The following is a 12,375-nucleotide window of genomic DNA, read 5'->3' on the forward strand; positions in this document are numbered from 1 at the left end:
CTTCGCAAATCCTGAAAATTTCATGGAACACCTTGGTTATTTTGTAATGTATTAATTAATAAGTGATCATTAACTATTAATTAATAATTAATTAAACATCAATTAAACATAAACATCATTAAATTAATTTGTGTTGATTTTCATTGACATATCCCATTCTGATCACCAAAAATTTATAATATTATTATAAGTACTTACAAGTGAATGCAGACTTTTTCTCTGTGTGCTGGTAGTTTTCCCCTCCTTTTGTACATCCTGGCGATCACTTTGTAGTCTGGTGGTGGATGACTCACTATCTGTTGCGTCACAAACACCTTCAATAAGAGATTTCTTAATATGAAAATTAAACAAAGTCCCTTGTCTTTTATTCATATTAAAATTTAAATCTGCAGGCCTATTACTTTTAAAAAATCACGGCCCTACGGTTTCGAAGCTTTCATCCTACAATATGAACTTGCGAATAAAGTATTCAGTATTACTAGATCTGAGAAATGGATACAGATTACTTTGATCTTCAATTTCAGTGGAAAAATTTACTTCATTGCTGATTGGTCACTAACATTTGCAACACAGATGTTATTTCGTTCAGTTTTGAGAAAAGAGAATATGTCGCCCATTGTTGTAATCGGTTTGCACGCAATTTTTATGATTGGTCATAAACAGCAGTATTCTCTTTCCCAAATGGTGAAAGGTTTCATGTGAAAATTAACGATAATTCATGAATACTTCCACGTTTAAAAATACACGGCTTGGTCACTAACATTTGCTACACAGATGTTATTAGGTGATCTGGGTCTGAGTTTTCGACATATTCACAAATATTATTCTTCTCAGAATATTTATACTATAAAATATTTATTCATGAAAAATGCTTAGAAAACTAAAATGACAAATACCAGGAGAACTTCTCGCGGAACACTTATTCACCTTCTGCGGAACACAGTTTGGGAAACCCTGTGCTACATAATGAAAAAAAAAAAAACCTCTTTGGAATTGTTTGGCCTGCTTAGCTAGTTTTCACTCATAATCTGATTTGGTTTTTCTTGGCATACTAGTCAACCCTTCTTGCTTGCATTTTCTAATGCTCATATGTATGCTGATCACTTTTTCTTTATATTTTCTCTGTTTTCATTTTTGGCAACATTATATCTCTACTCATCCAACTGACCCATACTTGATTTGTCCATCTGATCAGAGGTATGTAAGTCTGATATTGTCTCTCAAAAACAATCCATAGCCTATGCACTACTATCGTTCTTTCCTTGTAGCTTCTCAAGCCATGGCACTGCTCTAAGATGTCTCCTGAGTCAATCATAATTACCAGTTTTACAGTTCAACATAAACACTTTCTTGATGTAAAATTCCACATGTTTAGCAACCTCCCATAAGACTCCACGGTCACTCTCCCCAACTGAAGCAGAGTGTCAACCTTGGTTATGGATATATTTTCTGATGCTATTATCAGATCGAGCACTCTTAAAAATTCCACTTCCATCTTGCCATGTTCCCCTTCTTTCCTCCAATCTATGTCCCCATAGTTAAAGTCTTTCATAATAATAACAAAATTAACACAGATGAAAGTTATACTGAATTGGCCAATGGTTAGCATATCCGCTCTCCAGCCAAAAGGCTGTGGGTTCGAATCCCAACGTGGGCATGGAATAATAGTGGTGGTGGTGGTGGTGAGCAGTAGATGTCGTTGGTGTGGATTCGCTGTAGTTGGTGGATTGAATGATGGAGACAGAGAGTTGTGGAGTGGATGTCCTCCCTCAATCAGCCTTCTTTGGATTCCTTGGAAGTGTCACATAATAATAGAACAAAAAATAAATAAATAAAAATAGAAAAATAATCAGCAAAAACACCAACTTAGAAGAATATTAAAACCAACTTTATGTATCATCATGAAGATTAGGGTGAGTATCAAAATAGCTGATCAAAGATCATGAATATGGGAGAAGATGACATCAGTGACAAAATTATATTAAAAATGAACGTGAACATTATTAATATTCAAGGTATATGTAGTAGAGCAGCTCTAAGATGGTGAGGTCATATTAACAAGATAAAAGATACGGGAGATATGATTTAATCTCGAGTGGTTTGAGAAGACTGAACAGAATGGGCTGATCAAATTACAGACTTAATAAATAATAATTCAAACTGGAACAGAAATGATGACAAAAAATTAATCATGAAATACTGCTAGATCCAAGGAACAATTATTAATGAGCAGCTATAAATACTGCACTTGAAATATGAATAGTTCATCATCAAATTCCTGCCATGTACCCTCAAGGGGTGTACAGGATATGATAGTACTACATGAAAAATTTACATCATTACTAACTTCCTATCTACAATTTTTCTCCAAATCAGTCTGTTACTTGTCAAGACTCCAACATCACCAGATCTTATATTTCAATCGTCTAAGGCACTTTGTACTGTATCAATCCACCTATATCTTGGTCTTCCTCTGGGTCGTTTTCCTGCCAACTTGGCAGAGAACACTTGTTTTGCTAATCTTTCCTCGCCCATTCTGTTTAAGTGACCATACCACCTGAGATTAGCTCTGCTAAAGCATTCCTGGATCCTGACAATGTCAAGTTCTTTCCTAATATTCTCGTTTTTAATATGATATTGCCATTGATGCCATCTGTTCATGCCTATAATCTTTCTCAGGACTCTCATATCTGCGGTCTCTAGTCTTTGGTCAAGTGTTTTACTTCTGACCCAGCTCTCAGATCCATTAGTTAAAACTGGTTTGAACACTGTCTTGTATACAGCTAATTTAGTGTTCCGACTAATTTCTCTCTTATTCCATATGAATTTATTCAATTGACTTCTTACCATACCAGCTTTGTTGATTCTGTTGTCTATTTCCATATTTAATTTACCATCTTCACTAAAAATCGTGCCTAAGTAGCTGAAATGTTTTACTTGTTCCACAGGTTCTCCATTCACAACACAGTTGACATTTTCAATGATTTTGCCTATTTTCATTGTCTTTGTCTTTTTATTGCTGACCTTCATACCATATCTATTACAACAGTTATTCAATTTAGTCAGAGAATCTTGCAGATTTGTAGCAGATTTATTTAGAAGTATAACATCATCCGCATAAAGCAAAGAGCTGACATTAACATCTCCAATAGTTTACTATATGTAAACTCAAAATAAGTTTAGATGTTGGTCATTAAAACTGAATGAAAACATAAAAACAGAGATAAGCTACAAATCTAGTGCTTAGTTCTACTACATGATCAACAAAATTCACTTTTTGAGATTTTGCTACAAACACAGTTAAATAAAAGCTTGAGCTGATAATGGAATAATTGCCTTCAAGCAGAAATTCTTAGTACAAAGTTGCAAAGTTATATACATATCTCAACTGGATTCCAGAAAATGTCAACCATATCAATAATTTAAGCTAATACAGGATGAAATAATGAATACCAAGGCAAATATTACTGATAACAATAAATATTCTGCATTTAAATAAATGTTCAGTCCTCCAAGATTCAGGGAACTTTCTAAAATTTATTTATCAATCTGATTTTTAGCTTCCATTATCATTCCATGTCTGAAATTAATAAATAGGAAAAAAACTTTCATTTGTTAGCTTGTAACAAAAATTAAGATTATTACCTTTACTGTAAGATTTTCAGCTGAGGCAGCTTGCTCCATACTAGCAAGTGAAGATTTTGAACGTTCTGAGGTAGCTTCCAAAAGACTTGATGTAGAACTACTTTTTCGACTTGTTAATACACTAGAATAATAAACAGAGATAAAATAAAAATACATGTATAAGCTGTAATACTGAGATTAAACAAGAATGCAGCTAGCAAAATAAAAGTCCTACTGTGAAATACATCATCAAACACTTTGTTGTAGCACAGTATGTTTGAAAATAATGTTCCACTGCCAAATGAATGCAATCTTTTAATAGACTGTGAATCAATCTGGATAATCTGATGCCATGACTATTTACATACAACCACCAGTTTGAATCGAATGTAGGGTCTTTAATCATAACATAAAAAAAAAAAAAAAAAATATATATATATATATATATATATATATATATATATATATATAAAACATTTAAAGACTTGTACAGTCAACTCTAATTGTAGCAAACTTTACAGACCAAAGATATAGTTAACTGGAAGATATGTTTTAAGATATTTCCTTTAAAAAAGTATTGATACTCTGTGACTTAGCACATACACTATAAATGTCTTTACTGTAGCAAAAGGTAACTGTACAAAGGTAACTGTACCAGTGATGATTATTTTTAATAATCACTTGAGAATACCTTTCAGTTTTTATAACTCCGTGTTAGAACATACAATAGCAAGTAGTATTTCTTGAGTAAATATTGATGCATTTTTGTCCTTCTCTTCCTTTTCAATCTCCAAAGGGAGTAGGCAGCACTCCTTAGCCATCTTTGTTTGTAAACTGGTCGACAGCAAAAGTCAGTGCATTTATCACAGATCAGTGAAAACTCATGCCAGAATGTATATATATAAAAACTGCACTGGAAGATATGGCAAACAGCTTCTTAATCCTAATTGGTATTATTATGTGCAAGTGTTAGTTCTAGTTGAGTTTTCTAAGTTGTCAATTAAGTTTACTCGACTGAAACAAAAAACTTAGTTTTTCATTGAAATAATTTCACTGCCTGGTGTGGTCTCACATTGGACAGTGAAAACCATCTACAGCCTAAAGACAATGATAAATCTCCATACCACAACAGGTTGGAAAGTGCAGATGATGTCATCTACTCAGTCAACAAGGTCAGTTAATAAACCACAGCCTCAGACATTTCTACTTGGTGCAATAACCAGAGCAGAAAGGGCTGGCCATGCATTCATCCATGACAAGCAGAAGAAGCCTGTTACTTTGAAAAGTATTTTTTATTTTTATTTTTTTACATGACAATGACTCAATAATGAAAGTGATGAATTCAAAATCAACTGTTCTAAGCAGAGCAGAAATCCATTATAATGAGAGTTCCCAAGAGTGAAAAATCTGTAGCATGCTCATTTTAACTAACTAAACATCAAAACATAGCAGATGTGTAAGTTTATTTCACACTGCCCACCATGATACACAACTACAATGTTTTTTTTTTTTGTTTGTTTTTTTTTCCCCTCATCCCACAAGATTTCACTACCTTTACACACAGACCTGGGAGAATTCAATGAGAAACGCTTCCTGAAGTCCCCCATTACTTTCATTAAGTGCATTTTGTTTTCACCTCCCCCATCTACAAAGCAAGATTTCATAGTATAGTATGGTTTCTAAATGATTTAGTAAAAAATAAAGTTTTGCTAGTTTAATACCTTCAGGAATTTATATTTTGAATATGCTGGTGTGAATGCCAAAACAAAAACTATCTACATGGTTTGGATAACAGTGAAATGCAACAGCTAAGGCAGGTCATGCACAATCTCTATCCCATTCAAGTGTTCTTTTATTATTCTGATGCTTTAGACTTTAAGCATCACAAGTTATTGTTTCAAAAAGTACATCATGTTAAGAAAAAACGGAAATCAACTCATTGTAAAGAATGATTTTCAAATAATTACACAGAACATAACAAACAATTACAAAGAGCACAAATTTATTTATTTATTTACATTACATTTAATGTAATTTATTAAATATGATTGGCCTTGAATACAATTCAGTCATGGTTCAGGTTAACTTTAATTATACATCAACAATGCATGTTGCAATTTGTGACAATACACAAATAAGTCACACTGCCAACATATTATAATACTGTGGATAATGATCAAGACTTTGGTATAATGAAAATAATGAAACAGAACTCTCCTTATATGCAGCATTTTGATATTTTATTTCAGTATCTCTACAACCAATACATAAGCCCAGAACAGCTTGTGAATATTTTCATTTCATTATCATAAACGGTATGAAAGTGCTGTTGCAAAGGAAGAAATAACATGGATTTGTATGTTCTTCTTTTGTGTGTAGAAATAATTAACCATAAACAAAACATATATAATGTTAAGATCACTTAAACCAAAGAAATGTGTGCATGTTGTGCAATTCAAACAACAAAAGTGTTTGTATAGTATGAGATAGCTTTAAACAGTGCCATAGTAGAAAAATATCCAAGAGAAGGATGTTAGATTGTGCATGCAATATTGTCAAGGGGTCAGGAGTATAAATCTGGAAAGAGAAAGATGATCAGCAAGCTCATAAGCAGTAAAGGGCATAGGCAAAAAAAGATGAGCATGGTAAGGAAAGCAAAATCAGATTATGAGCAGAAATTAGCTGAGTGGGACAAAATATCAAAGAGTTCTTTCACTATATGGCAAGTATGACTTTCATGACTGCTGATAGTAGCAAGATAACAAAAGGATATAAAATAGTTGAATTACTGAGTGACCAATTTGCAACCATCCAAGTGATTGTTGCAAAATCCATCATCCAAATGAGGATATTGCTGTGACATATGCAACAGAAACTGATGTTAGACTAGAGACTGATAATTGGAAGTACTCAGGATATTACAGAATCTCACTGCAAACATGGCCATGGGATTAGATTGGATATCAGTTCACATATATGATGAAAATGTGTTATGGAACTGGCATTGCCTTGGACTAGATGTTTAACTTACTTGTAAATCTCAGCCTCCAATAAATCTGATAAAGTCTAAAGAGAGTGGAAAGAAGACAAAATTTTTCTGTTGCATAGAGCAGTGGTCTCCAAAGTGTGGTACACATACCCCAGGGGGGGTACTTCAAAAAAAGTTTTATATTGATAGGGAAAAAAATTAAGTAATTAATTAAAGATAAAGAATATTACTTTCTTTCATCAATTAAACATATATCTAATACAGACAAAAACGTTATAAAGATCCTGTAAACTTAAATTTGCGAGTAGCACACATTGGGCAACTTTGGATAATCGTCCGTGGCAAAGCTGTCATGTTTTTTAAAACTAGGGAGTAAATCTCTTACTTCTTATCATTGTCATTGTTTGTAGAGCATCCTAGTGTTGACAAGCCCAACTAGAGAAGGAAAATTGCTTAGTTATCCTGCTATCTACAGATGACACACAGTTGTATTAATTATTTGACTATTAGTAGTAAGTGTAACGATTTTTTAGTATATATTGTTTCTGTGCAATTCAAACACCTTTTTGTGCTTACTTTTATGTTTACACTAGAAATAGTGAATTAACATTAGCAAAATTGCTTACATTTTTTAAAAGTGTTTGATATTATCATTAGTAAATGAATTATATTTAAATTTTACAAATTAACCCTCACAAAATGGATAAATGGTTAAAAAAATTTCCTCCAAAGAAACCGCAAATTAAAGATAATTATGACAGTAATTCTACATCAGACGAACAACAAGGATATGATAGGATTGATTCTTCTATTCAAACAAGTTCGTTATCTGTCAAATTAAGTGATAAAAACATTAATCTGAAACTTAACAAAACCTTGCCCAAGAAAGTTCGAAATTATCAAGAAGACTACTTGAAATGGAGATTTACATCGACAATAGTCAACAATGAACCTCGTCCTACATGTGTATTGTGTGATGAGATGCTATGTAATGGAAGTATGAAACCATCATTATTAGTAAGACACTTAAAAACTAAACATCCTGAACATGAACACAAATCTTTACAATTCTTTGAACGATGTTTTTGAAGACATGTAATTCGCAATCGAACAACTTAAAAAATTTCACTAAAATTAACGATAAATATTTAGAGGCATCTCTTGAGGTTGCATTCTTAATTGCGAAAGACCAAAAGCCACACACCATTGTGGAAACACTTGTACTCCCAACTGCCATAAAAATGGTAGAAATAATCTATGGAAACAGAATATGCAGATAAATGAAAATGTATTCCCTTATCAGCAAATACTATTGGTAGACGTATTGAAATCATTGCAGATAATTTAAAGAAGCAATGTATCACAGTATCAGAATCCATCACACCAGAATTTCAAGAAATTATGAAAGAAATGCAAGGCCATTGTTCACATTAAATATTGTAATAAATATGTTTGTAAGCTGTTAATAATAAAAATAATGTGTAAAAATGCATTTTTAATTATTATATGATGATACAAGGCATATTTCCTCTTTATAATACTTATTACAATAGATTTTTGCTCAATTAATTGGGGGTGGGGGGGTACGTGCTATTTATTTTTTCTGTCTTGGGGATACGCGATCAAAAAAATTTGGAGACCACTGGCATAGAGGATGCTCTAAAACTGTGATAGCAAATTACAGAGCAATCAGTAGCTCGGATTGCTGGTAAAAGTATTGGAAAAGATGGTCAAAGACAGAATACAGGAATGGGTGAATAAGAATATGATACTCAATGGATGGGGGGGGGTGGCACAGGTGTTTGTGAAGAATAGTTCATGCCTCAGTAATTATAAAAGATTTTATAACAGAGTGACAGCTGAATTAGATAAAAGGAATGACTACACAATGATTTTGCAAAGTTGTCTGACAGGATATTACATAGACTGTTATGCAAACTGGAATAAATGAGGATGGATATAAAGTTGATAATATGGATACTAGGGAAGCTGATGGACAGATACAAAACAGTAGTATATGGAGGAGCAGAATCCAAGAGAAAGTAAGTAACCAATTGTGTTATGAACAAGTGGTTACATGCACATGCAAAGCTGGTGTAGTAAGAAGCCAGATGAATAAATTTATATGAAATAAGAGAAATAAGGATATGAATGGAAATATTCAAGAAATTCTGGATAGAAATTGTTTGCTTATCATGCAAAACTGGGATGGTGTAATAGTTAATTAAGATAATGTAAGAATGATGTAAATAAACGAAAGTATGGGTAAAAGATAATGGATGCCAGTTTAATGCAGAAAAGTGTCAAGTTATATATTTTGGGATGAAAAGATTACAAGTGTGGTAAATAGTTTAAAATAGCTCCAGGAAAACTGATTAAGCTATACTGCTCAAAACAATTAGGGGATAATTTGGTTTTCTTGTAAATTATAAAGTTATAAAAATAATTTACAAATGTAACACATTTATTTTTAAATATTCTTAATATATACAGTGCAAAACACACAACTGCATACAAAATCATGTTAAGACTTGTTGAAACGTGTCTTAGCCATATTAGCATGTAGAGGGTATAAAAGAGTGGTTTGTTGCACTCACTTCCACAGTGCATAATTATCACTTCAACTGTAAACTTGTGTCACCTACCGCCAATTATTTTGTTAAAAATGGCAGAGCAATGTGATATCCCGGAATGCATGTCTTGGAAAGCCACTGGTCGATTAGAAGTTGGAATACAGCAAGTTGTCGCTCAAGCGTGTCATGTATCTCAATGTGTAATTTCATGACTTTGGAATCGCTTTCTGGAGATGGGAAATGTTTGCCGAAGACAAGGTCAAGATCGCTCATCAACAACTCCAAGAGACGAGCAGCATTTGTCATTACTTGCTAGAAGAAATCGAACATTTAACACAACACAACTTTGAAGTGAACTTGCCGCAGCAACAGGAAGCTGGTATCGACACAGACAGTACAAAATCGTCTTCATGCCATAAGTTTATATGCTTGAAGACCAATGGTTTGCATTCCACTTACTGCAAATCAAACATACTGAAGAATTTGGGTACAGGAACACCGCAACTGGACAAATGGGGATTGGGCTCGTGTACTTTTTAGTGAGAGTCCAGGTTCAGTCTGCAACCAGATAATCAACATATCTTGATATGGAGTGAAAGTGGAACAAGAAATAATCCACAGTTTGTTCAGGAAAGACCCCAGCATCAAGGTGGAATTTGATGGTATTGGCTGGAATAAGTATATGTAGACATACTGATCTCTGTTTTATCAGAAACGGTTCCTTAACAGTCCAAAGGTATCGCAATGAGATTTTGGAACCTATAGTTCATCCATATGATGCTGGATGGATATAATGCTTGTCCACATTGTCATCCATCCAGCATGTTTATGGATGACAATACTTGTCCATACTGTGTAAATTTGGTACAAGGGTGGTTTTAGGAAGAAGGTATTGAACGAATGCACTGGCCTGCCTGTTCACTGGATTGTAATCCAATCGAACAAGCCTGGAATGATTTAGGTAAGCATCCCAGGTATTTTCTGCTCGACTGGTGCCACCACGATTGCTTCAAGAGCTCGAAATTGCTCTCACAGAAGAGTGGGGAAATATCCCACAAGAACTGTTTGATCATCTTATCCGGTCCATGCAATCAAGATATACCACTGTTTTAGCTGTTAATAGAGACAAAAGTACCCAACAGTTATAATTATTTGCAGAAATTTATAATCATCCGACAGAAACTAAAATATTCCCCAATTGTTTTAGCAGTGCATATTGGGGGGGACTAAAGTTCAGAGGACATATTGTGAAGGTGGCCAAGATAGCTCATAGGATTGCTTGGGCACTGAAAAATAATAAAAAGCAGACAGAAGAAAGTTATTATTCCTTTTTATAAGGCCTTGATAGAGCCAGATCTGACTGATCAGATCTGATCTTGACTGAGAGTTTATGCAGAAGCTGGATGATAGTCAGAAAAGGCAGAGGATATGATAAAAACAGTTTAAGTACTGAAGGGATTGTATAGAACTGAATTGGCTAGAGAGTGCAGAATAAACAGATCATCCCTGGAAATTGACTGAGTGGTGAATGAGTGAAATTGGTTGCCAGTCTATTGTCACTTTGTCAGTGAACACTTTCAAGGAGAGCTATTGTATGGAAAGCATACTATCCACAAAAAAAGCAACCAAAGGCAGGCCTAGAGTGATAAATGGCGTCCCCTAGTAGGTTATATTGGATGGTCGTGGCTAGGGGGTGCAATTTAGGACTCTAGGCCCGAAATTGGTTGGCTTTCCTCAGCCTCATTTGCCCAGTGTTAGTGCCTTAATAAAATATAGGCACAATTTATTTCCAATTTATTTTGCAATTTATTCTGCAAAAGACTGCATAAGCTTGCTGTGCCTCTCTCTCTCTCTCATTAAAACCATGTCATCATTCTCTTGATCTCCCATGACATCTTCCATATCATCATTCATATTTTGTTCCCTTGTATACACTTCTCATTTCTATCTGAGACACGCTCTCTCTCCCTTCAAAATACCATTTCATCCCTATTGTCAGTAATGTACTGCTACTCTGTTCTTTCTTTCTTCTGACATGAACTTCTGGCACCAACAAAACATGTCCAACATGTCCAAACACATTCTCTTGCCACTCTCACTTTAGAACTACAAACCATTCATCCCTAGTAATGAGAATTTCTCTCAAAAAATTTCTTAGTACTGTATTTTTTAAACAATATATTAGCCATCACGGTTCTAGTTCATGCAGTGACTTTTGCCATACTAATCATAAAGAAAGATTAACAACTGAAAACAAATGCTGTCTGTCAGTTATAAATATCTTAATAAACTAAATCTAACATAAGTTATAAAACAATATTTTTTATAAATAAAAAGAAAATAATGTTTTACAATAACCTATAACAGTCTATAAATAAAGTAATATCTTTTGGAGGTCTTGGTAATATTTTTCCATATATCTCATAGCAACTGATCCCATAAGCTATTAAATGAACTATTTCTTTCATCTCTGTAAGTTTTCTATATTGAGAGTTGACTGTTTCTATTGCATCAAACACAGCATTCCCCACCCCCACCTTTCCCATTAATTTTGTTCAACTTCTACTCCTAACATAAGTAAAAATTCTGTAAATGTTTATACAGGTGGGACATATAAAAAAAGGGGGGACTATCACTTATAATTTAAACTTAATGATAAAAGCAATACAACTGCAGAAATCTTACAATGCAATTACCAATTCAAAGTGCAGACTGCATATTTGAAATGGGAATGGAACTGCCAAACTATAGAACGATAATAAAAATTTCTTAGAGAGAAAAAAAATTTATTCAAGTCTCAGTGAAATTCATGCCAGTGATAAAGAAAAGACTTTACCTGTTTAACCACTAGAATGGCATTTAATTGTTATACATAACTGTATAATTGTTATACATAACTGTATTGAGTTTTAATGAATTTGTGAATTATCTGAATAGTTTCATGTCATAACAGCAGAGAATAATTTTTGCTGATAAAAAAAGAAAAGGAGACCATGCCATTTCCCCTTAGATCCTAATGGAAAAACCGACACCACTTTCAAACTTATATAATTTCACCTATAACAAACAGTATTATAAAAGATAATTCAAACACTAACACATTCTTTTGAATCTGAGCAACCTAACTGCCAGTATTCAGTATCAATAGACCTGCACATTCAATTCCACCTACAATTTCTTTTTGATATC

The 12,375-nt window shown here is 33.6% G+C and overlaps 1 protein-coding gene across 9 annotated transcripts in view; it reads right to left on the reverse strand.

Annotated features, from left to right (window-relative positions):
• Positions 1-12,375, reverse strand: part of Ufd4 (ubiquitin fusion-degradation 4-like) — an 831,523-nt gene that overhangs the window by 332,154 nt on the left and 486,994 nt on the right. For all 9 annotated transcript variants that reach the window (XM_090399614.1, XM_090399612.1, XM_090399618.1 and 6 more), the window contains one exon: positions 3,646-3,766. In XM_090399614.1, coding sequence (XP_090255740.1) covers positions 3,646-3,766 — 121 coding nt within the window. The remainder of the gene's footprint in view (positions 1-3,645; positions 3,767-12,375) is intronic.

The sequence above is a fragment of the Typopeltis vanoorti genome, chromosome 10 (genome assembly GCF_054136105.1).
Source record: "Typopeltis vanoorti isolate ZY-2024b chromosome 10, IOZ_Tvanoo_1.0, whole genome shotgun sequence".
NCBI classification, from domain to species: Eukaryota; Metazoa; Arthropoda; class Arachnida; order Uropygi; family Thelyphonidae; genus Typopeltis; species Typopeltis vanoorti.